This window comes from Moschus berezovskii, chromosome 11 (assembly GCF_049115385.1).
Source record: "Moschus berezovskii isolate FMDL1 chromosome 11, NW_MosBer_1.0, whole genome shotgun sequence".
NCBI lineage: Eukaryota > Metazoa > Chordata > Mammalia > Artiodactyla > Moschidae > Moschus > Moschus berezovskii.
Window position 1 is genome coordinate 92,366,602 of NC_142470.1, and position 24,821 is coordinate 92,391,422.

General features: G+C 39.5%; 1 protein-coding gene across 3 annotated transcripts in view; it reads right to left on the bottom strand.

Moving 5' to 3' along the window:
* The window catches only part of RASGRP3 (RAS guanyl releasing protein 3), an 85,734-nt gene that overhangs the window by 39,383 nt on the left and 21,530 nt on the right, over positions 1-24,821 (bottom strand). For 2 of the 3 annotated variants that reach the window (XM_088841546.1, XM_055399625.2), the window contains exon 1: positions 49-184. In XM_088841546.1, coding sequence (XP_088697672.1) covers positions 49-53 — 5 coding nt within the window. In that variant the 5' untranslated portion in view covers positions 54-184. Of the gene's footprint in view, positions 1-48; positions 185-1,921; positions 2,044-3,501; positions 3,693-8,824; positions 8,958-24,821 lie in introns of those variants that run through there. The other variant, XM_088841547.1, reaches the window with a different exon arrangement.

The window sequence follows — 24,821 nt, forward strand, 5'->3', positions numbered from 1 at the left end:
TGTCAATAATTCCAGAACCAGAAACAAGACAATTAAATTTGTAAGTACCTCATGAAGTAGCAGATCTTTAATCGAAATTCATCACAGCTTTCTCCACTGGCATTTCGATAGGTACACTAGTTAAGGAAAAAAATCCTTGCACATTGTTTCCTTTGCACAGATCTGTGGCTGTTTAATCAATTTAGATGAATTCCTAAGAAGAGGACTACACTATTAGGGTGACGTGGATGCTCGAGTCGGGAGAAAAGTGGGTTCTGATGACATCAGTGCTAGATAACTAGCACCATGGATTATTGCTCTGAGATGTATCTTTTCGGTCTGGAAGAGAAGCCACTTATAAAATGAATTTTACCTTCCTGAGCACTTACCAAATGATAACTGTCAACTGTAATGACAAATATACTACTAACTATAGATAATTTAAAATGAATAGTACACAGAAACACCATTTTAGCCAAAAAGATTTTACATGTAGGATTAATGGCATATGTAAGTACTCTAATTTCTTTAGTATTTGAAAATGTCATTTTGGAGTATATTAATATACACATCTTGCAGCTATTTAGTCTCAAGTCTATTTATTCATACCTTTTAGCTAATATTTATTGAGTTCATGCTATATGCCAGGTACCATGGATATGCAGTGAGCAGGGAATCCAAAGGGAGGAAAATCTAGAGAAATGTGAATTCACAGGTGGTTTCACCTTTCATACAATCTGTACTTTCAGATATTAAGCTTAGCAGTGTCTAAATACCCCTTTCTATTCGTGTTTCATGTAGCAGTGGACATACTAATGATGAGAATACTGTGGGCACATTTTGGGGACAGTGTTTGGAGGAGGGAATGGGGCCAGACTGAAATAGTTCCCTCCATCCTTCTCTACATACCACCTTTCAAGAAAGAGCAGGACCCTTGGAACCCTTGGACCACAAGGTACTAAGATATTGCTCATTTCCAGAGACCTCTGTTCAGGGTGAATGTTCCCTTCTCGTCTCTAACATCCATTCCCCGCCTGAGGTTGGGGGCACGACTGATGATGGAGTGAAGAAGTAGAAAGTGGAGGAAACTTGAAGGAAGCAGACGGAAGCCCTGCTAGCCCTAATAACACTCAATGGCCCCACTCCCTCTCAGGCTCTCCCTGCCTGCAAGACTTCTCACTCATCTGCAGGACCCCTGGGCTTGCAGCAGGCAGAGACTATAGGAAGCTATGTTAGCAATTATATAGTAAATGTTTGATCTCAGGGACTAGAACCTCCTTATAAGTGTGTGACTATTTTGTAGCCATTTTCCAGTCATTTGGCTTTTAACTACCTTTTAGGATTGTGCCATGCACAAAAGTGGTGGATTGCTAAAAGTCCTTATTATAGAATGGGGTTTCTAACTATGGTTTTTTCCTTTGCCTTTATATCAGAAGAAAATCTAAAATTAATGTCAATCAACAGATTATAATAAACCTGCTAGAATGTTCCTTGTGTCTCACCAGCAAGGGATGATGTGAAAATTTAGGTGGTGTTTATACCTGAGCCAGATCATATTATTCTGGCTGGCATTTCTGTATGTCTAAACTGTATCCTCTAGGTCTACCATTCTGCCTTCCTAAAAGGAATAAAGTAACTCTTAAATCAGTGTTAAATATTCTTTAATTATACTAACAGCAGAAATGTTTAAGACAAGTTAGAAACATTCAGGCTACAGCTCCTGTTTTATTTCATATCAAGTGGTTATTTTCAAATAGAGCCAAAACATTCAGATGGATAATCAACTATTTGGTCAATCATCCAAATGTTTTGTCTAGACATCTATATATACTCACAAAACAGCTGGATAACTGACTGAAGACTGTTTATTCATCTTAATTTACTGGCTTTGGTTAGACACTTCATCTAAGTACAGAACTTGATTTATGATTGTAAAAATTACACAGTAGTTAAAAAGATATATGCAGAGAAGTTTTTCTGCCAATTCAGTGGAAGACAAATACCATCGGTGCATGAGTAGAACTATTCTTGGCAAATAACTATTATTCAGCTCTCCATTGTCATCTGTTAAAAAATAAGAGAAGATTAAGAGGTGAGGAGACAACAGCACGTATTTTCTCTTTTTCTAATATCAGTAGAGAAACATTAGTGTCAAAAAGTTCTTGTAGACCCAATTATCATTTTCCTTCTACTTCTGGTATTTCCTTGCAAATTAAGTGGGTAGGTCTCATCCTTTCTCTGGTGTACGGTGGCCAAGTTTCACATATAAAAATATAGGACATTTAGTTAAATTTGAATTAAGGCAAACCACAAAGGATTTTTTAGTATAAGTATGTCCCATATCCTATTTAGGACATACTTATACTAAAAATGTGTCTCATCTGCAATTCAGATTTAACTGATCATCCTGTATTATATCTGGCAACCCTACTCTGTCTGGTTTAACTCTTCCTAAAACAATCAATTCAACAAACAACTTCTTTGTGGTCCTATTTGTACAAGGAATAATTCAAAACGCTAAGGTAGTTAGACAACATGAAAAGCATATAGCTGTAAAGTCTACAACTTGGAGGAGATATGTCTTAAAGACAAACATAGAATGTAGGAGACTGTGCTGTTCACATGTGTCTAAGCCAAAGGACCAAGAAAGGATCACAGCAGCACATACCATGTTCATGAAAAAATCACAAAGGGCTATGGGTGAGTGGAGGAAGCGGTCAGCTTTCCTGACAGAGGAGTATAGGAATGATACTATGAAGATTTGAGATGACACCTTAAATGAGGCCTGAAGCAGAATTTCAATGAAGGAGTATGATAAAGGCATAAAGGCAGAAAGATGCAGGGAATGTTCCAGAAACATTAAGTGAACAGCACGTCTGGGTATTAGCTGTGGACAGTAAAAGGAAGGAAATGAATGGGGCAGTGATACTGGGGAGACAGACTGGGGTTAATAAAAAGGCCTTAAATAACAAGGTATATGAGTATGTGCTAAGTCGCTTCTGTCGTGTCCAACTCTGTGTGACCCCATGGACTGTAGCCCACCAGGCTCCTCTATCCATGGGATTCTCCAGGCAAGAATATTGGAGTGGGTTGCCATGCCCTCCTCCAGGGGATCTTCCCAACCCAGGGACTGAACCTGTGACTCTTATGTCTCTGCACTGGCAGGCGGGTTCTTTACAATTAGCGCCACCTGAGAAGTCCCTGGTGGCTCAGAGGTTAAAGCGTCTGCCTCCAATGCGGGAGACCTGGGTTCGATCCCTGGGTCGGGAAGATCCCCTGGAGAAGGAAATGGTAACCCACTCCAGTATTCTTGCCTGGAGAATCCCATGGATGGAGAAGCCTGGTAGGCTACAGTCCACAGGGTCGCAAAGAGTCGGACACGACTGAGCGACTGAACGGAACGGAACGGAGAAGTCCCAAATACCAATGTATGGAGATTGAATTCTGTTCCATAGCAACACTTGCAACTGAACTGGGGGAGGTAAGAGTAGCAAGATGTACAAAAGGGAGAAAGGCTCGTACCAAACATCTCAATGCAAGTGCTCAGCAGCTCATCTAATGTTGCTGCTTTTCCAAGTCCACTTGACCCCATGGTTATGCGCCGCCGTCAAAAAACTAGGGGCATTTTCAACATCATGCAGATCATCTCCATAGTTATGCAAGCGGGTGATGTTTGTGCTTAGTGGTGTTCTCTGTCCTAAAGTCTCAGGGCTCTAAAAAACAAGAAGAAAAAATATCAGACTAGAGTTCTGCCAGACTAGTTAAAATATCTTTAACTAGAGTTAAAGCATGGCTTTCCTACCTGAAAAGATAATGACTTCCATTTACTCTGTATTTCTGCAAGAAATTATCAAAGTGATAAGAGATTGTCTGAATCACCATGATGGCAAAATGCCTGCTAAACTATTCCTTAGCATGTATGATGCTCTGAGACCATGGGAATGTGTGTGTGTGTTAGTCACTCAGTCATGTCTGACCCCATGGACTGTATAGCCCGCCAGGCTCCCTTGGCCATGAAATTCTCCCGGCAAGACTACTGGAGTGGGTTGCCATTTCCTTCTCCAGACCATGGGAATGTTCCCTATCAAATAACATCTTGTTTTTTAGTTGAAAAGAATTTACAGTATTTTACAATTTCTTTATATTCTTAAGTGATAAAGACATTCAGGAGCATATTATCATAAACATTCAGTTCAGTTCAGTCGCTCAGTCGTGTCTGACTCTTTGCGACCCCATGAACCACAGCACGCCAGACCTCCCTGTCCATCACCAACTGCCAGAGTCTACCCAAACCCATGTCCATTGAGTAGGTGATGCCATCCAACCATCTCATCCTCTGTCGTCCCCTTCTCCTCCCACTCCCAATCCCTCCCAGCATTAGGGTATTTTCAAATGAATCAGCTCTTCCCATCAGGTGGCCAAAGTATTGGAGTTTCAGCTTCAACATCAGTCCTTCCAGTGAACATTCAGGACTGATCTTCTTTAGGATAGTCTCGTTGGATCTCCTTGCAGTCCAAGGGACTCTCAAGAGTCATCTCCAACACCACAGTTCAAAAGCATTAATTCTTCGGTGCTCAGCTTTCCTTATAGTACAACTCTCACATCCATACATGAACACTGGAAAAACCATAGCCTTGACAAGATGTACCTTTGTTGGCAAAATAATGTCTCTGCTTTTTAATATGCTGTCTAGGTTGGTAATAACTTTCCTTCTAAGGTGTAAGCATCTTTTAATTTCATGGAGCACAAAAAAATAAAGTCAGCCACTGTTTCCCCATCTATTTGCCATGAAGTGATGGGACTGGATGCCATGATCTTAGTTTTCTGAATGTTGAACTTTAAACCAACTTTTTCACTCTCCTCTTTCATCAAGAGGCTCTTTAGTTCTTTTTCACTTTCTGCCATAAGGGTGGTGTCGTCTGCATATCTGAGGTTATTGATATTTCTCCCAGCAACCTTGATTCCAGCTTGTCCTTCCTCCAGCCCAGGGTTTCTCATGATGTACTCTGCATACAAGTTAAATAAACAGGGTGACAATATACAGCCTTGACATACTCCTTTCCCTATTTGAAACCAGTCTGTTGTTCCATGTCCAGTTCTAACTGTTGCTTCCTGACCTGCATACAGGTTTCTCAAGAGGCAGGTCAGGTGGTCTGGTATTCCCATCTCTTTCAGAATTTTCCACAGTTTATTGTGACCCACACAGTCAAAGGCTTTGGCATAATCAATAAAGCAGAAATAGACATTTTTCTGGAACTCTCTTGCTTTTTCGATGATCCAGCGGATGTTGGCAATTTGATCTTTGGTTCCTCTGCCTTCTCTAAAAGCTTGAATATCTGGAAGTTCACGGTTCACATATTGCTGATTATTTGGATTAATTTTATTACAAGTATATGAAAATGAAAGTGGCTCAGTTGTGTCTGACTCTTTGCATTGATCCCATCCCACTATAAAGTCCATGGAATTTTTTAGGCCAGAATACTGGAGTGGGTAGTCTTTCCCTTCTCCAGGAAATCTTTCCAACCCAGGGATCAAACCCAGGTCTCCGCATTGCAGGTGGATTCTTTACCAGCTGAGCCACAAGGGAAGCCCAAGAATATTGGAGTGGGTAGCCTATCCCTTCTCCAGGGGATCTTCCCAACCAGAAATCAAACTGGGGTCTCCTGCATTGCAGGTGGATTCTTTACCAACTGAACTATAAAGGAAGCCCCTACAATTATATATAGAGAGATAAACTTTAAAGTGCAAAATGGAGGAGAAGGGCATGACAGAGAATGAGATGGCTGGACGGCATCACCGACTCGATGGACATGAGTTTGAGTGAACTCCGGGAGTTGGTGATGGACAGGGAGGCCTGGCGTGCTGTGATTCATGGGGTCGCAAAGAGTCAGACACGACTGAGCGACTGAACTGAACTGAACTGAACTGATCCTCAGTGATCATGTAAATGTTGAACAACTGGTAAAAAAATATTATTTGCATAACTTTTCTAATAGTATTATTAATAGCATTAAAAATATTAACAATAATCTAGTGAACATCCACATTATGCACCAGGTACTATATCAGATGTTTTGCATATATTATCCAACTTGACCTTCACAGCAATACTGTAAGGTTAGTAATTACAATTTCCAATATAGACACAAGGTAATGGGGTTCACAGATATTTGGCAGTTAATCTAAAACCATACGATTATTAAAGGCTTGAATCAGAACTGGACTATAAAATAGTTTTTGGTTTCCCTTTTTCCCTTTTATTGCTCTCCCAAGTGTGGACATCATAAGCTGTCATAATTTTGCCCCCTAATCTAGTGTGAAAAATAACACTCCACACCATCTCAAAAAGACGCTATAAACCAGGTTATTTGTCACAGAGGTAGAAGGAAAACGTGGGCCTAAGATCTGTCCATTTTATAGCAATGGCATGGGGAAAGTGGGATTAGAAACAACCTCTCAGAGATGTTTGTACCAAAAGTGTCCCTGTAGGAAACACACCATCATTTTATTTTACAGAGTAAGTCCTTGATGCCAGCTCCATACAAGGCTTAGAGAAATGGAGACTCATCATGATGTAAGACAGTTACCCACTTTGAACCATTTAGCAGGTAAATGTGGCCATTTGGACTTCACCTCTTAAACTGTTCAAGTCAATGTCTATTTTACTCTCAAAGTTTATTTATTCCTTGGTAGTCATGGAGCACCTGACAATTGCTAGGCACTAGGCAATTCTGAAGGAGATCAATCCTGGATGTTCATTGGAAGGACTGATGCTAAAGCTGAAACTCCAATACTTTGGCCACCTCATGCGACGAGTTGACACTGGAAAAGACTCTGATGCTGGGAAGGATTGGGGGCAGGAGGAGAAGGGGACGACAGAGAATGAGATGGCTGGATGGCATCACCGACTCGATGGACATGAGTTTGAGTGAACTCCAGGAGTTGGTGATGGACAGGGAGGCCTGGCGTGCTGTAATTCATGGGGTCGCAAAGAGTCGGACACGACTGAGCAACTGAACTGAACTGAACTGAGGCAAGGCATTGAAGCTGCCAAGATGAACACATCATCACCTCATCCCTGCCTTCAGTGGGCCCATAGTCAACTTCAGAAGGCAAATGCATGAATGAAAAGAAAAGGAAAAAAAGCCTAGGGTCCACATGTGCAGCTGCATTAGTTCAACAATGCCACTGAAGATTGACATCCGAATGAGTCTATTCACCAGCTAAATAAATCCAGTGGAAACACAATCTTGTGCTAAAGATACCACTCTTACAGCATCAAAAGAAGAATTATTTCATGTGTCAAAAATAACAGAAACACTGGATCAATGCTGAGCCACTTTAATACTCAAAGAGTTTGTGAAATGGAATTTTTAAAGTAGTGCAGAACCAACTCTTACATCTCTTAACAAAGTAACCTTATCAGTAAGACCCTTCCCGAACACCATAATTTAACACACCACTCTCCCTCCATGCCTGCCTCCCAATTGGCATGCCCTATCTCTCTTCCTGGATTTATTTTTCCTCATAACATGTATCCCCATTTGAGATGCTATACATTTTACTTGTTCATCTGCATTTAAATCTTTCTAGCACTACATACACAAGCTGCATAAGTACAGGAATTTTTGTGTTAGTTCTTCGGTGTTTTCTCCAATTCCTAAGATTTTGTCTCTCAAAAAAAGAATTTGCTGAATTAATGAATGAGTGAATGGATAGATAAAGAAAGAGTAAAATAAAAATGCTAAAAAGCTGGTCTTTTAATATGTATATATTTGGAAGAGTAGATAACATAAAATTTTAAGAGGTTGTTTTTTAGTTTGTTTTAGTACTAAAAGCTACTAAACTGTAAGTAGTTTAGAAGCAGCTTTTAGTAAATATTACTGGAACAGAAGTTTTCTAGATTTTCTGCAGTTTTCTAGATATGATAGTATCTGCCTATACTCCATTGATAATAAGAACTTGGTACCTCTTCCAGGACATTTTGGGGAAGAATTTTTCCGATTTTCTTAATGCAAATTCTGTCAACCCCACAAAAAGTCAACACTGGACAACTGACAAGTTTGATAACCTTCCTGTATCAGTTCAGTTCAGTCGCTCAGTCGTGTCCGACTTTCTGCGACCCCATGAACTGCAGCACACCAGGCATCCCTGTCCATCACCAACTGCCGGAGTCTACACAGATCCATGTCCATTAAGTCGGTGATGCCATCCAACCATCTCATCCTCTGTCGTCCCATTATCCTCCTGCCAATAAACAGGCTTTTTTTTTTTTTTTATCTTGTTAATGCTTGCTAATGAAGAGTAAATGTATTACTTAGAACCAAACAACCTAGATTAATTAAACTAATTCTGAGACAAAACCAAAATTATTCAGCTAATCTGTCTGGGGAAGGTATTGACTTTCCCCAGAGGGTTAGAAGTAATCTGGCACCAAAGACCTGTCACCATATTTGGAGTTATATTTGTGATCTGCAAAGAATCAGTACATGAGAGCCAGATGGAAGAGGCTCTCCAGCTACAATCTGTTTCTGCAATCAGTAGATGTATCTGTATCCCTGTTTAGAATTCTATCACCTGCATATGTACCTGAGATCTCATTTCATTTGTGTGGATATTATTGTGTCTACAACTTTTTTTCAAAAGTAAAGTTTCTTTATTGCAAAGGCAATATACATTCATCATTTAAAATAGGACAGTAATGAAAAAGGAAAGAAAAATCATTATCCACAATTTCATCATCCAAAGAACTCTTGTTAATACCATGGCATGTTTCTTTTAGTTTTTCCTCTCAATTATTGGCAAGTTTCTTATATAATCTACAAGAGTTTAAAGAAATACTTACCTATTGGTCTTACACAGATAGATATCCAGACCTGAAAGAATATTAAGGGCAGTTTTCATCACTGGCAAATGCACTGAGGACACAGTCTGCTGAATTGGTTTATCCAACACGAGTAATAAGTACTTTGGAGAACCTGATAAAAGAGCAGAAATAAATCCCCAAATAATCCATTGCGTTAAAGCATTTCCAAAACCCTTCAGTTATAAGTGGTTTTGAGATTTTTGTCTAAACATCACCCACAAAATTAATTAAAAAGACAATACATTTGAAGCAGTTATTTGGTGCCATGTTTTTTTAAGATGAAATTGTTTTTTCAAAATAAAATAAAATAAATTACAGCTAATTAAAAGCTACAAGTATGGAGGACTTCCCTGGTGGTCCAATGGTTAAGAATCCACCTTCCAAGCAGGGGACGTGGGTTCAACCTCTGGTCAAGGAACTAAGATTCCTCATGCTATGAGGCAACTAAGCCCCTGAGGGAACTGGAAAGAAGCCCTCACAGCAATGAAGATCCAGCGTGCTGCAACTAAGACCCTGCTGCTGCTGCTGCTGCTGCTGCTAAGTTGCTTCAGTCATGTCCGACTCTGTGCGACCCCATAGACGGCAGCCAACCAGGCTCCCCCATCCCTGGGATTCTCCAGGCAAGAACACTGGAGTGGGTTGCCATTTCCTTCTCCCTATGCAGCCCAAAAAACCTACAAGTGTAACAAAACCAAAATTTGTACACAACATAAAATATTATTTTAGTCCAAATATACATCTATGGGTAGATTACTCATTAAGAATTTCCAAACACTGACTTTTGAATGTTCAGTTCAGTTCAGTCGTTCAGTCATGTCCGACTCTTTGCGACCCCATGAATCGCAGCACGCCAGGCCTCCCTGTCCATCACCAACTCCCGGAGTTTACTCAAACTCATGTCCATCGAGTCGGTGATGCCATCCAGCCATCTCATTCTCTGTCGTCCCCATCTCCTCCTGTCCCCAAACCCTCCCAGCATCAGGGTCTTTTCCAATGAGTCAACTCTTCACATGAGGTGGCCAAAGTATTGGAGTTTCAACTTCAGCATCAGTCCTACCAATGAACACCCAGGTTTAATCTCCTTTAGGATGGACTGGTTGGATCTCCTTGCAGTCCAAGGGACTCTCAAGAATCTTCTCCAACACTACAGTTCAAAAGCATCAATTCTTCGGCCATCAGCTTTCTTCACAGTCCAACTCTCACATCCATACATGACCACTGGATGTTAGTAAATCTCTAAAACAATTTGTTTTGGTGATCAAGAAACTGATTCTAAATCACTCCTGACAGTCTCAGTGAAAATGTCAATGTTATTTTATTCCATGTTGTTTAGTCTTCTGATGGCTTTGGACTTGCTTTCGTGTTGATAGGTACTCTTTGGCTTCAGTGAAAATCATTGCTCCCCAGCATAAACATTTTTCACAAGTTTGAAAAGGACACAATAAGTCAAAATTTCCCCAGAGCTTGAATTCTTTCTAAGAGAGAAAGTCTCACTTCAAAAGAACAATAGACTTCTGTTGGGTGTGATTTCCAAAGGCCGTGATGTCTTCACACAGCAAAAGACTTTCATTAATGTGACTTGTGAAGACCCAAAAAATCCTTGTGAGGTGGCTTAGGACAATAAGAATGATGCTATCAATGTTAGAGCTTGTGCAAAGGAACAAACTCCATGCAACTATACATGGACAGATCTTAAGAATCCCAGACTCTTGGCTCAGAACATTTAGGTTTCCAAAATTGTATTTCAATATCAGATAGACAAATGGGGAGAGTTTTACTACTTTGAGTAAAATATCATTACCATTCTGAGTGAAATGCCATTGACACCAATTACTAGACTATTTGAGTTAGAAGGTAACATAAAAGGTAACATGCACCGCCAATCTTGCAAAAAACTGGGTGCTCAGGAAGGTGTCTCCCTTTGTACACAGTTCCTCTTCCCTTCCCATATTTAAAAGCATTTAAGTTGAGGACTTAAGGTGAAGTATTATAGAAGATCAATGTTTAGAAGTATAGGAAGAGAGATGTTAATTTAGAGAAAGGAGAAGGAAATAGGAGAAAAAAATACTGTGACCCTAGGGCATCCAGTAGTGGGGCAGGTGGCCTCATCAGCAACGGAATCCCATTCCTGAAAGTGCTGAAGCCAAAGTAAAGTAATGACTGTCATAGACGTTGTAGACTAAACTCCCAGACAGTGTCTAGGAAACATGCCAGAATAACAGCAAAGGTTGGTTGCCTGTAGCTCTAGGATTGCAGAATTTATAAGGTGAAATATTACATCTAGTAAGTATTCAAGAAATGGTGTTGAAATTATATTGGCCATATTAGAACTTCCAAAGACAGTCTTGTCTATAGCACTATCTCTTTTGCAAGAAAAGACAAATGAAATCTCTTGAAGATTCTTCCCTCCTGATGGCACATATTGTCTTAATATATAAGTAACCATAAGTATGTTCCCACACTCATATGGAGACAAGGGGATTGCTCCAAAAGCCTAAATCCTTTGTTAAAATGAGCGGTAGTTATTACAAACTTTTACACTTTAAGTTTTAACAACTAAGGTGTCACAGCGTTTGTAATTCTGGCAACACTCAAGCTTAATCTTCCTTTCTGTACAGAAACATGAAATTTTAAAAGTACTGGGATTATATTCACTGAGACTCCACAGTAGAATCAAGATTATTGAGTTCAGTAAGAGAAATGACAAAACTTTGAAAGGTAGTTAATTTATTTGACAAATATTGTAAGTAAGTGTTAAGTGTAAAAGTGTTAGTTGCTGAGTTGTGTCCAACTCTTTGTGACCCCATGGACTGTAAGCCCACCAGGTTTCTCTGTCCATGGAATTCTCCAGGCAAGAATACTGGAGTGGATAGGGGATTCTCCAGGGGATCTTCCTGACCCAGGAATTGAACCTGGGGCTCTTGCATTGCAGGCAGATTCTTTACCATCTGAGCCACCAGGGAAATAATGACAAATATTGGGTTGGCTCAAAAGTTCATTTAGGTTTTTCTGTAAGATCATATAGAAAAACCCAAAAGAATTTTGTGGCTAACCCTAAACTTATTTAGTATCTACTAGACACCAGATAGCCACTCCAGTACTCTTGCCTGGAGAATCCCAGGGACGGGGGAGCCTGGTGGGCTGCCGTCTATGGGGTCGCACGGAGTCGGACATGACTGAAGCGACTTAGCAGCAGTAGCAGTAGCAGCAGACACCAGATACCAAGCAAGGTACACTTGAGTGGCTGGTAGAAAAAGCTGGAGACAAGCAAAGAGAAGGATAAATTTATGAACAAGGCAAACATAATTTTTGCTCTTCAGTTCAGTCGCTCAGTCATGTCTGACTCTTTGTGACCACATGAACCACAGCACGCCAGGCCTCCCTGTCCATCACCAACTCCCAGAGTTCACCCAAACCCATGTCCATTGAGTCGGTGATGCCATCCAACCATCTCATCCTCTGTTGTCCACTTCTCCTCCTGCCCTCAATCTTTCCCAGCATCAGGGTCTTTTCAAATTCTTGCTCTTACACTCCAGCAAAGAATTAAATAAGAAATTAAAGTATCCTGTGAAGGGCTGGAGCATTAAGACAGTCTAGGAGTCAGAGGAGTTTTAGCCAGGCCAAGTGTGGGTAGGATGACAGCAATTAAGAAAAGTTAAAAGATATTTAGAATGACTGATTTATTGAATGGGGCAAGAGATGAGCCTAAAAGAGTCAGTAGGAATAACTCATGAACAGTATTGTTAGCTATATTAAGGAGTTTGGGCTTTATCTGAAAGGCAATGAGAATCCATTGTTTTAAAAGTGAGTAGGAGAATGGTATGATCAAATTTGGATTTTTTAAAAGATTCTTCCAGCTGCAATAGGAGAAATTACTAAAGACCTACACTAATGACCAGTTCATAGTCAGTTATAACTATCCATGCAAGAGATAGAGGTTATCTAAACCAACGTGTGGCAGTGAAAATGGAGAGACGTGATTGGTCACTGAGCATATCTTGAAGATAGATCCAACAAGATGTGCTGATCTGTTGGCTCTGGAGAATGAGTAGAAAGGAGGAATCAGGGATAATTTCCAGATTTCCAGCTAGACATTTGGTTGGGTTACGGGCCATTTCCCTGAGACTGAGAAACTAAGGAATGGGGGAAGGAGTAGGAAGTTCATGGAGAGGACAGCAAACAATGAATGCACTTGGAATGTGTTGAGTTAGAGATGTCTGAGACATCTTAAGGGGAATGTTGAGTTAGCTTCTGGATATCTGTTACATGTTTAAGTGCTAAGCATCAGTGGAAAGAGAAATTTAAGGGGCAGGAGTAAAAGAACTTATATACTTTGGATATTTACCTTGGATTATGGTCTTGTTTTAATTTTCTTTTTCATTTCTTTCAACGTCAACTCTGAGTTCTTGGAACTTATCTTTCTATTTTATTTCCTCCTATCAGTTACTTTTCCTTGAGTGCTCTGTTAAAGTCTCATTGCCAGCACTGTCAGGGTTGATTCTATCACAAAGCAACTAGAAAGTATGATAGCATGAACTAAGAAAATGAGCCTAGTGCTAATAATAGCCAAGTTAAAGCATTTCAAATGGGCCATAATGATGACCCATAGAAGAAAGTATCCCACATTTACAGATAGTGGATCAAAATTCCCAAATTCTATGTAAGACTGACCAGAAGCAATAGTCATGGATAATACTGAATCTCTCAGATGTAAAAGCGATCTTTTTCATTTTTGACTTAGATAGGTTTATTTAATGTCACAATGAGATTTTCCTGGGTTTTAAATTTTTATTTGTTTTGCTTGTTTATGTTTTTCCTACAAAGAGCTTTTACTAAATTAATGGAGCATTAATAATCAATGTTGTCCTGGATTTTAGAAAGCAAAATAATAATAACTTATGCAAATACTACTTGTTGGAGCATATAATGTGATAGACATAATGTTGGGGAAATTACCTATATTAAGTTTAAATCTTATAACACCCTGAAAGCTAGGTATTACTATAACCATTTCATAGAGGAGGAAATTGAGGCCTAGAGAAGTGAAATTATTTGTCCATATCATATTATTAGTTAAGTTGCAGAGCTAAGTCCATCTGACTACAAAAATTTATATTCTTTTCACTATCCAGACAAATGTTAGCTGTCGCTAATGCTTGCCTATTAGATCAATTTTTAGGCATTATCTAGAACAAATGTTTACTGTTCCCTTTGCTTAGCTTCTAAGCATTCTATCACTGGCACTATTGTCTGAAAATGACTAACAGTCATTATTACAGCAAGTTTGACAATTTAGGGGCTCACTGGTACCAAACACTGAACAGAAGTCAGTAACCATCTCAGAGCTCATCTCACAAGACCTCATAGCATTTTTTTGGTAACAATTAAGTATTGGTAAAAGGGTTAAACTGTATTTTATTTATTTTTCTTGGTTAACAGTATTTAATACTGACAACCAAACTAACGTATTTGCAGCCACCTAACATGAGGTGAATGAGAAATTAAAGTCTTGAAGAAGTTCTAGCAATAAATGCAGTGGGAGAGAACTCAAACCAGGGCTCTGTGACAGCCTAGCCTCCAACCTAGGGAGGGAGGCTCATGAGGGAGGGGATATATGTATCAGTTCAGTTCAGTTCAGTTCAGTAGCTCAGTCGTGTCTGACTCTTTGCGATCCCATGAATCACAGCACGCCAGGCCTCCCTGTCCATCACCAACTCCCAGAGTTCACTCAAACTCATGTCCACAGAGTCGGTGATGCCATCCAGCCATCTCATTCTCTGTCATCCCCTTCTCCTCCTGCCCCCAATCCCTCCTAGCATCAGACTCTTTTCCAGTGAGTCAACTCGTCGCATGAGGTGGCCAAAGTATTGGAGTTTCAGCTTCAGCATCAGTCCTTCCAATGAACACCCAGGATTGATCTCCTTTAGAATGGACTGGTTGGATCTCCTTGCAGTCCAAGGGACTCTCAAGAGTCTTCTCCAGCACCACAGTTCAAAAGCATCAATTCTTCAGCGATCAGCTTTCTTCACAGTCCAACTCTCACATCCATACATGACTACGGGAAAAACCATAGCCTTGACTAGACGGACCTTGGTTGGCAAAGTAATGTCTCTGCTTTTTAATATGCTATCTAGGTTGGTCATAACTTTCCTTCCAAGGAGTAAGCGTCTTTTAATTTCATGGCTGCAATCAGCATCTGCAGTGATTTTGGAGCCCAAAAAAATAAAGTCTGACACTGTTCCCACTGTTTTCCCATCTATTTCCCATGAAGTGATAGGACCAGATGCCATGATCTTTGTTTTCTGAATGTTGAGCTTCAAGCCAACCTTTTCACTCTCCTCTTTCACTTTCATCAAGAGGCTTTTTAGTTCCTCTTCACTTTCTGCCATAAGGGTGGTGTCATCTTCATATCTGAGATTATTGATATTTCTCCCGGCAATCTTGATTCCAGCTTGTGCTTCTCCCAGCCCAGCGTTCCTCATGATATACTCTGCATATAAGTTAAATAAGTAGGGTGACAATATACAACCTTGATGTACTCCTTTTCCTATTTGGAACCAGTCTGTTGTTCCATGTCCAGTTCTAACTGTTTTTCCTGACCTGCATACAGGTTTCTCATTACCTATGGCTAATTCATGTTGATGTCTGTCAGAAGTCAGCACAATATTGTGAAGCAATAATCCTTCAATAAAAAAATAAAAATTGTAAAAATGCAGTGAACTCTGAAGTCCAAACCAAGAGGGTATTTTCCTTGCATCTGGCTGCAGATGAACATGGAAGAGTATTAACATATACACATATTAGGCATTTGCAGTCAGATAGTTTCTAGATGGACATGTTCACCCACACAGAAGGGTTATGGCAACTCTAGTATTCAAATTGTAAATATCCCCCAAATAAGATCCAGAAACAGGAGATGCTTAGCTCAATGTTTAACACTTTAAATGTTGGGAAATAGGGTTTTTCCTTTAAACATTAACACCTTCTTCTCCTGAAGATGCCAATAATATACTCATACCAATCCTGTCTGTGGAAAGACCTGGTTTCAAATACCTTGAAATAAAGTCATATTCCCTTACCCTTTGATTGTTTATTTAGCTTACAGTGAGTGGATGATGATGATGATGGAGGAGAAGGAGGAAGAAGAAGTCATCTTTTTGAGTACTACAATCTAGTCACTGTGCTGAGCACTTTACCCAGTGAATTCTGGAAGGCCAGGCCCCACCACAGAAATCCAGCAACAAATAAAATGCAGCTTAAAAAAAAAAAGTTGACTCTGGGAAAACACCCTGATGCTGGGAAAGATTGAAGGCAAAAGGAGAAAGGGGTGACAGAGGATGAGATGGTTAGATGGCATCACTGACTCGGTGGCCATGAACTTGAGCAAATTCCAGGAGACAGTGGAGGACAGAAGAGCATGGCATGCTGCAGCCCATGGGGTGGGAAAGAGCGGACATGACTTAGCGGCTGAGCAACAACAACAACAAAACTTTGTTATTTGTTACCAAAAGAAAATGCAAGGAGGCCTTGCGGGGTGAGCTCTGAGCTAGTTATTAACTTCCATTTAATACTTGGCGCCAGCACTAACATCCTCATACCTGTGAAGCCACCGTGAGCAGGAGGACATTCTTAGTAACTGGCATGCGTTAAGTAAAACTCAGGCATCCTCCCACTGGGACTCAACTGACAATCTCAGGGAACAGAATCTATATGAAAGAGGCTCCAAAGGAATGAAGACATTACACAGACCACCACTGAGAAGCAAGAGAATGTGAACAGAAGACACAGCCTGGAGGACAGTCTCTCTCTTACCTATCATCACTTGGAGCTGGGAGTGGACGCTGCCTGTCTCTGAAGGGAGTGGGAGAGGATTTCAAAACCTGAGTTCTAAGCTGTTACAAAGGAATGCAGCAAGAAGATAACACAATGAAATACTGCCTTCAAATTGTCGCCATGCTTTCAGAGAAAGGCATTTGATTGAGCAAAAAGGCCAGTGATTACTACTTACCTATTAAATGTTCAGCACTGTGCTATGGGCTGAAGGTATAAAGAGCTATTCATAAAGACCCACATCCCTGTAAGGGAGACTCATCATAAACTGGTTATTATAAAACAGTGTTAAGTCCAGTATTAGAGACATATGCCCAAGACATTATAGGACCCTAGGAATTGGACCAAATTTAACCAGAGAGATTTAGGAAGGCTTCCTCAAAGAGGAGACACCTGAGAATACCGAGTTTATGGGTCACAAGACAAAAACAGAAAATACCAGCAAAATTCACTGGTGTCAGATAGGAAAGTGGCTAGAATTATGAGCATGATTTTAGAATTGGGCAGGAGATGGATATTACCAATCTGATATCAAAACTTAGCATCATGTGAAAAAAGAATAAGAACACACAGAAGACAGTATTTGGAATAAGAGCTGGTAAGATTAAAATGATTGGGGCTGGGCAGGTATGAGTTGAATTTTGAAGATTTAAAAAACATATAAGTAATGAATGTACCACAAAAAGATAGGGATTGTACAACGCTTGATCATTATCATTATTATTATTTAATTTTATTACTTACTCTGATAAGCTTTAAAAACTAGATTTCTTACACCATTTTGATGCTAATTTTGTTTACAGAGATACAGACCTACTTGAAGATGTAGTATTAATTTCTCCTTTTCAAGTGAACTGTACAATGTTCTCATACAAGTGAAATATTTTTCTAAAACTTTGGTGGTGGTGGTTTAGTTGCTAAGTCGCGTCCAACTCTTGGACCCCATGGACTGTAGCCTGCCAGGCTCCTCTGTCCATGGCATTCTACAGGCAAGAATACTGGAGTGGGTTGCCATTTAGTTTATATTTATTTTTTAATTAATTTTTATTGGAGTATGGTTGCTTTACAATGTTGTGTTTCTACTGTACAGCAAAGTGAATCAGCTGTACGTATATAAGTGAAAACATTTTGCACTTCTCAGAAACTCATATGCTTATAGCATTCCTTTTTTATTATTTTTTTATTAGAAATATTTTTATTTAAAGTCAGACAATAGAAAGATGTCACAGAAGAAAACTACAGAAACTTGCAACAACAGAATGCAACTTGAAAAGTTACTAGTAAATGAGAAGGGGGAAAAAAAGATATTCCTGATGTTACCAAAGAATTTGTTAGTCCTGGTGTAGAATAATTTATCAGTTCTGCTAGCAAAGTATACCCTTTGCTGGTATCTTTTGAACAGACAATAGATTAATGATTTAGTAATCTACTAAATTAATACCTACTGAAATCCCCCAAAGTGACAATCAAGAAAGCATTTTCCCCAACATTTGAGACACATGGGGAATTGAAATAACAACTATAGGAAGTTTTTTATTAAAAACACTATTTCATACTGAATAGGTTTAATCTGGATTTCAGCTTACAGATGGTGCTTATAAATCTCATAGAATAAAGGTGACCAGAAATCTGGACATGGCACCACCCTTTACCAAACACACACCACATCCTAGGACACAAGTGCCATCGATGCCCTTACCATGGACAAGCACAGCAACCTAGAAATGACAAAAAATGAAATGACCTGGGCACTAGAACCCTGGATCGATACTGAGCCCTTTCTGAATCCTTGGTGGGGAAGCAGTGGGTTTAAGATAAGAAACATAAAAATTTTCTTTAAACTTTGGCAAGTAAGTATAGAAATAACTATTTCTCGATTGTCACTTTTAAAGGAAATATTCTACTTCAGGAAAAGATATTCTCCTATCTTATTTGACTTCTCTCTCAAATATTTGGAGGGCTGCTGCTGCTGCTAAGTCGCTTCAGTCGTGTCCAACTCTGTGCAACCCCATAGACGTCAGCCTACCAGGCTCCTCCACCCATGGGATTTTCCAGGCAAGAGTACTGGAGTGGGTTGCCATTGCCTTCTCCATGGGTTGCCATTGCTTTCTCCATCTTTTTTTTAGTGTTATGAAAACTTTACTTCTAGTTTTTATTTTTTTAATTATCAAAGATTATAATTGTACAATATTAAGCAGTATAGAACAAAATACAATTATTAGAGGACAATTGCTTTCATGTTGGCCTCTGCCACACATCAATATGAATCAGCCCCAGGTATACATATATCCCCTCCTTCCTGAACCCCACTCCCATCTCCCTCCCATCCCTCGAGGTTGTCACTGGGTTGAGCTCCTTGTTTTACACAGTGAATTCTCACTTGCTATCTATTTTATGTAGTCAGACACGACTGAGCGACTGAACTGAACTGAATGTATATGTTTCTATGATCGTCTCTTAATTTGTCCCACTCTCTCCAAGTCTCAGTTTGAAATTATTCCTGAATCAAGGATTTGGAGGTACACTTTTTATTGGAACCAATTAAAAGTAAACTATTGTAACCTCCCCAAAGTGCTTTTTTAAAAGTTATTTCTGTATTCTCAATCAAATATACACAGCTTGAAGCCCATAATTAGAAGGCACCACTTAATGATTCTATTTCAGATTTTTCTCCGACAGCAAATGTTTCTTTCTTTCTGTCAAAGAAAAACAAATCTCAAGAGGTGGTGATATCTCTTCCTCCCATCTGAGACATTAACTAATTTCACCTACTCCTGAAAAGATATTGCAGTACATACCAACAAGAGAGAAAACACAAGTGAACAGTAAATTTCAGTCCTATCTTCGGTCCCACTTAATTTCTCTAAGGTTCACTTTCATCATCCCTAACACGAGAGAAATAACATTACTCTGCCTTCCCCATCAGACCAAAAATTACCTTCATTTGAAAAGATTTTAAGGGCATTAAACACAATAGGAAAAAAAGGAAGTCCTAAAATTATGAAATGTTCTAAGCTATATTTGAAAAGTTGTTATTCAGAATTTAGAATATATTTCCACATTAGAACAATACTATAAATTGATTACTAGTCGATTTACACATGGAGGACAAGGAGATTGGTGGGGATTTGTCACAAATACTATAAAGAACTTTTGGAGTTCTCAAGAAGTTTAGAGGTCGACAGCACTGGTTCCCTATTGGAATCGAACCTGGGTCTTTTGCATTGCAGGCAGATTCTTTACCAACTGAGCTACAAGGGAAGCTCCATACGCCACATCAACCTTCAGAAATTGTGTAACTTCTGGAAACAAGAAAATGACAGATATATTTAGTTAGACAAAAGAGGGGAAAGAAAGAGAGGGAGAGGAAGATAGCTCTTTACAAAGTCACTGTTAAAGAGTTAGAAGAGGCAAAGAAATGGGAGTAAGGATTTTGTTGGCACAGTTATAAAACAAGGGAGGAACTGATGAATGGGAACCAAATCATTAGCAGTTTAAGTAAACATGAAATGTCTTTCCCAGCCTCAAACAAAGAACACAAGCTTTCCATTGGCCATCTCTCCTCTTTCCCCATCCTCCACGGCCAAGTAGAATTTTCTGGCTTGATTTCATCCCCTCTTCAGCCAGTCAAAATCAATTCTCCTCTACTCCCCACCCCACACCTCTCCAAAAACACTCTGGTAGAGAAGTCAGTGTGTTCTGTCACAAGTGACATCAAGGCTCAGCTACCGTGTGTTACCTCTTGACCACACTCACCCTGAAATTCTCCCCTTGGATGATTTTCCTGCCATCTTCTCTTCCCTGATTTGCCTCCTATGCCTCTGGTCACACCTTCCCAGTCTGATGTGCAGGATCTTCTACTGCTGGGGGCTGGCAGTCTCCATGACTTTCCATTTTGCCTCAAACTCTCCATGTAAACTCATCCACAGTCACAAGATTCAACCACCACCTCTGCGTCAGTGACTCCGGCTGTGGTGTACTGTATAGCCGCAGTCCCCAACCTTTTTCGCACTAGGGAGCAGTTTCATTGAAGACAATTTTTCCACAGATGTGGTGGTGGGAGGGGTGGTCTGGGGATTATTCAAGCACATTACATTTATCGTGCACTTTATTTCTATTATTATTACATTAACTCCACCTCGGGCCATCAGGTATTAGATCCCAGAGGTTGGGGACTCCTGCTATAGAGGACAGAGTGGACTCTGGAGAGAGGCACACTTGAGATAACATCTAGGCTCTGCTCCTTATTAATGAGTGACTCTGGGAGAGTTCTACTTAACTTCAGGGTCTGCATTTCTTACCATCATACATTGCTAGTGGAAATGTAAAATGAAGCAGCCACTTTGGAAAACAGTTTCGCAGTTCCACAAAAACTTAAACATAGAGTTACCATATGGTCGAGAAAATTCACTCTTAGGTATATACCCAAGAGAATTGAAAACATATGTCTACAAAGAATTGTACACAAATATTCATAGAAATAATATTCACAATAGCCCCAAAGTAAAAACAACCCAAATGTCCATGAACTGATGAACAGAAAAACAAAATGAGGTGTATCTATACAATGGAACAATATTAAGCCATAGCAAGAAATGAAGTACTGATACATGTTATAAGGATAAACCTTCTAAATCAAATGCTAACTAAAAGAAGCCAGACACTAAAGGCCACATATTGTAAATTCCACTTGTATGAAATATCCAGAATAGGCAAATATACAGGTAGAGACAGAATGTAAACTATTAATAGCAGTTGCCAGGGGCTGAGGGAAAGGAGGAGGAGGGAGTGACTGAGAAGACTTCAGGGTTTCATTTTGGGGATGATGAAAATGTTCTGGAATATACTAAATTCCTTGTGAATACACTAAAAATGCACTTTAAAAAGGCAGATTCTAGAAAATAGATTCAGCTAGTAGGAAGCTGCTATCTAGCACAGGTAGCTCAGCTCAGTGCTCTGTGATGACCTAGAGAGGTAGGGTGGGGGGCTAGGAGGGAGTCTCAAGAGGGAGGGGGTATATGTACACACATAGATGATTTACTTCCTTATACACCAGAAACTAACACATTATAAAACAATTACATTTCAATAAAAACATAAAAAGGTAGATTCTAATGGTATGTGAATTATACCAATCAATTTTTAATCACTTAAAAATATGTCCTCGTCACTTTCCTAAACTGCTATATTTCCTGTATTTCCTTCCTTGATTTATAGCCCAACATTTCTTCCAGTATTCCATGCTGGAAACTTGGGATTCACCTTAGATTGCCTAGAGCCTTCTTCATCACCCCTCCATATCCAAGTCTGATCATGTACCTCCAGACACTTTCTCATATACCTCCACTTGTTTTCCTCTCCACTGCCACTCCTGGGTTCAGCTGTCATTACCTTTCCCTTGGTCCACGGAATGCTTACTCATCAGGCTTCTAGATCAACTCTTATCTCCTGCTTCTCTCTTCTTTCTACTGGTGCCAAATCAATCTTTCCGAGTTATCAGATTGATGACATAACTCCCCTATTCAAAATTCTCCCACCATTCCCTATTTGCTCAATAAAAAGTCTTTGCCTGGCATACAAAGCCCTTCAGGAGTGGCCCTCACTCTGTCCACCTACTCCTCACTCTTCCTTCCTCACCTCCACTTCACCTTTTGTCGTAAAATGAACTTCTTCCTAATGCCCATGTGATAGGGACTGAATGTTTGAATCCCCCAGCAAATTCATATATTGCAACCCTAATCCTCAATGGATGGTATTTGGAGATGTGGTTGTTGGGAGGTAATTAACTCATGAGTGTGGTTTGTTATTTAAGCCTCTCAGTCTATGATATGGCTTAACAGCAGCTTGAACTAAAACATCATGCTTTGCACATACTGTTTTTTCTTAGAATGGCTCTCCTCCTCCAAGTATGTCTGCACGGCAATCGCAAACTCACTTTTCAAATGCCTATTTGAATTCTCCTCCTCCCTCCCAACTCTTCCAGGCACCCAACATACTGACTTCCTTTAGGCTTTGTATGAATTATGTTACTCAGTAGTTCTGTCTTCCCGGTAATTTCTAAAGAAGTAGGCCCTGTCTTGTCTTTCTAGCCCCCAACACAGAAGTATGTCTGATAACATATATGTTTATCTTTCTCTGCTATCATAGTCTTCCAACATGGTCTCTAAACTTCAAATTTGTTTCTTCTCCAGTTTTCTTCTCTAATCTAAACTTTTGTCTCAAGCTTTTTCTTTGGGCTATTGAATGAATTTACTTCTTTTATATTAGCATGCTCATAATGAAATTTCAAGACATGCTTCCAGATTTGTAGTAGTACAGATTTATGTTAGAGAGAATAAAAATACACCAAATACTTCTTCCAGTCACTTTCTCATCTACTTCATAAATACTTACTTCTGTGCCAGGCAGTGTGATTAATACCATGGCAGAGGTACAAGTATATATCAGGTACAGAGACCATAGGATCTAAAGAGGGGATACACATGAACAGAAATTATGATACAGGGCATTGTGAAAGAGTCATGAGAGAAGTAAAAACAACTTCTGACTCACAGAATTAAACTGTGCCTTAAAGCATAAGTGAAGTTTCAGTGATCAGAGAAAAGAACACTGTTTGCAGAGAAAAGGACACTGAAAAAAGCAGATAGGCGTGGAAAGAGCAGGAATGCCAACAGATTGGTGAGGTCTTAAAACTGGAGTTAAAGTCCCTATGCATTTATTTACTCATTCAACAAACATGGAGAGAGGGAGAGAGAATACCATGTTCTCAGGATCAGAACTAAAAGCCTCTGTGATGGTCCCTGTGAAATAATCTAATGTATGTCTGTGTAGGATTCATGTCCATCCATGCGTGCTCAGTCATGTCTGACTCTTTGTGACATCATGGACTGTAGCCCGCCAGGCTCCTCTGTCCAAGGGGATTCTCCAGACAAAAATATTGGAGTGGATTGCTATACCCTCCTCCAGGGGATCTTCCCAACCCAGGGATCAAACCCATGACTCCTACATCTCCTGAATTGGTTGGTGGGTTTTTCACCACTATCACCACCTGGGAATCCCTACTAAGACATATACATGCCCCCAAAGAGTCCAGAAGAGTTTAGTAGACACACATAGAAATGCCAGCAACATCTTGTGTGTACCAAAGAGTCATGAATGGGACCCAGGTCTTCACATTGCATTCATTCTTCTGCAGAATGGAAATAAATGTTAGATTACTAATGTCCTCAAAAACAATTCTTGAGAGTGGCTATTACACAAAAACATTTCCACCAAAAGTTTTGCTGATGGATCTACTTGTCACAAGAAGGGTGTTGAAGAGCTGAAACAGTAAGTGAAACCAAGCGGGGTGCTAAAATTAGAATGAGAACCTCATTGGCTTCTGTGGTAATTTGTGGGGATTTCACAAGTCCGCGTGTTCACATAGTTTTATGCACTTATTAATCTTTATCTCACCACAATATCTCATACTTTTTCAACACTTGCTTCTTATTACTAGTCCAGGAAACTGGACATGTATTTATTTATTTATCTTAGACACTCTTTAACTATTAATCACATAAAACCTGAAGATATTCACCAAGAACTTAGGCAAAAAGATACTTTCTCCCTACTAAATGCAACATAAATTATTTATGGAATTTTTAAAACAGAAAAATACGGAAGAAAATGGTTAAATCTCTCATTAACTTACCACTTCGTAATAATGCAGTAACACTTGGTTTGGGAAATGAAGGCAAAAACCCTTCATTGACTGGGGGACAATACTGGAATGTCTGAAGCAGTATCTCACTGAAAACTCAAAGAATGCTCAAGACCCAAATGTATTACTTTCATGCATCTAAAACAACATGGAGGAAGCCCAGATTTTATAAAAAGTGTCTTTGTTTTTAGGTATTATAGTTTCTTTCCAAATACCTAATTTTGATTTTGGATAAGAACAAGAATTTTTTAATTCAATAATGTTTTGTCTACAGAGTGCCAAATATCTGATTTATAAAGACTAAATTATTCCTTTTGTCATCTAGATGTATCTAAATCTCCATATTTTGTGAAAGAACCTGAGTCTTTCTAATAAGTTTAGTTGCTTTTTTTTTTTTTAACTGAGAATCATACTAGCATCAAAGGGACTAAACAAGTGCCATGT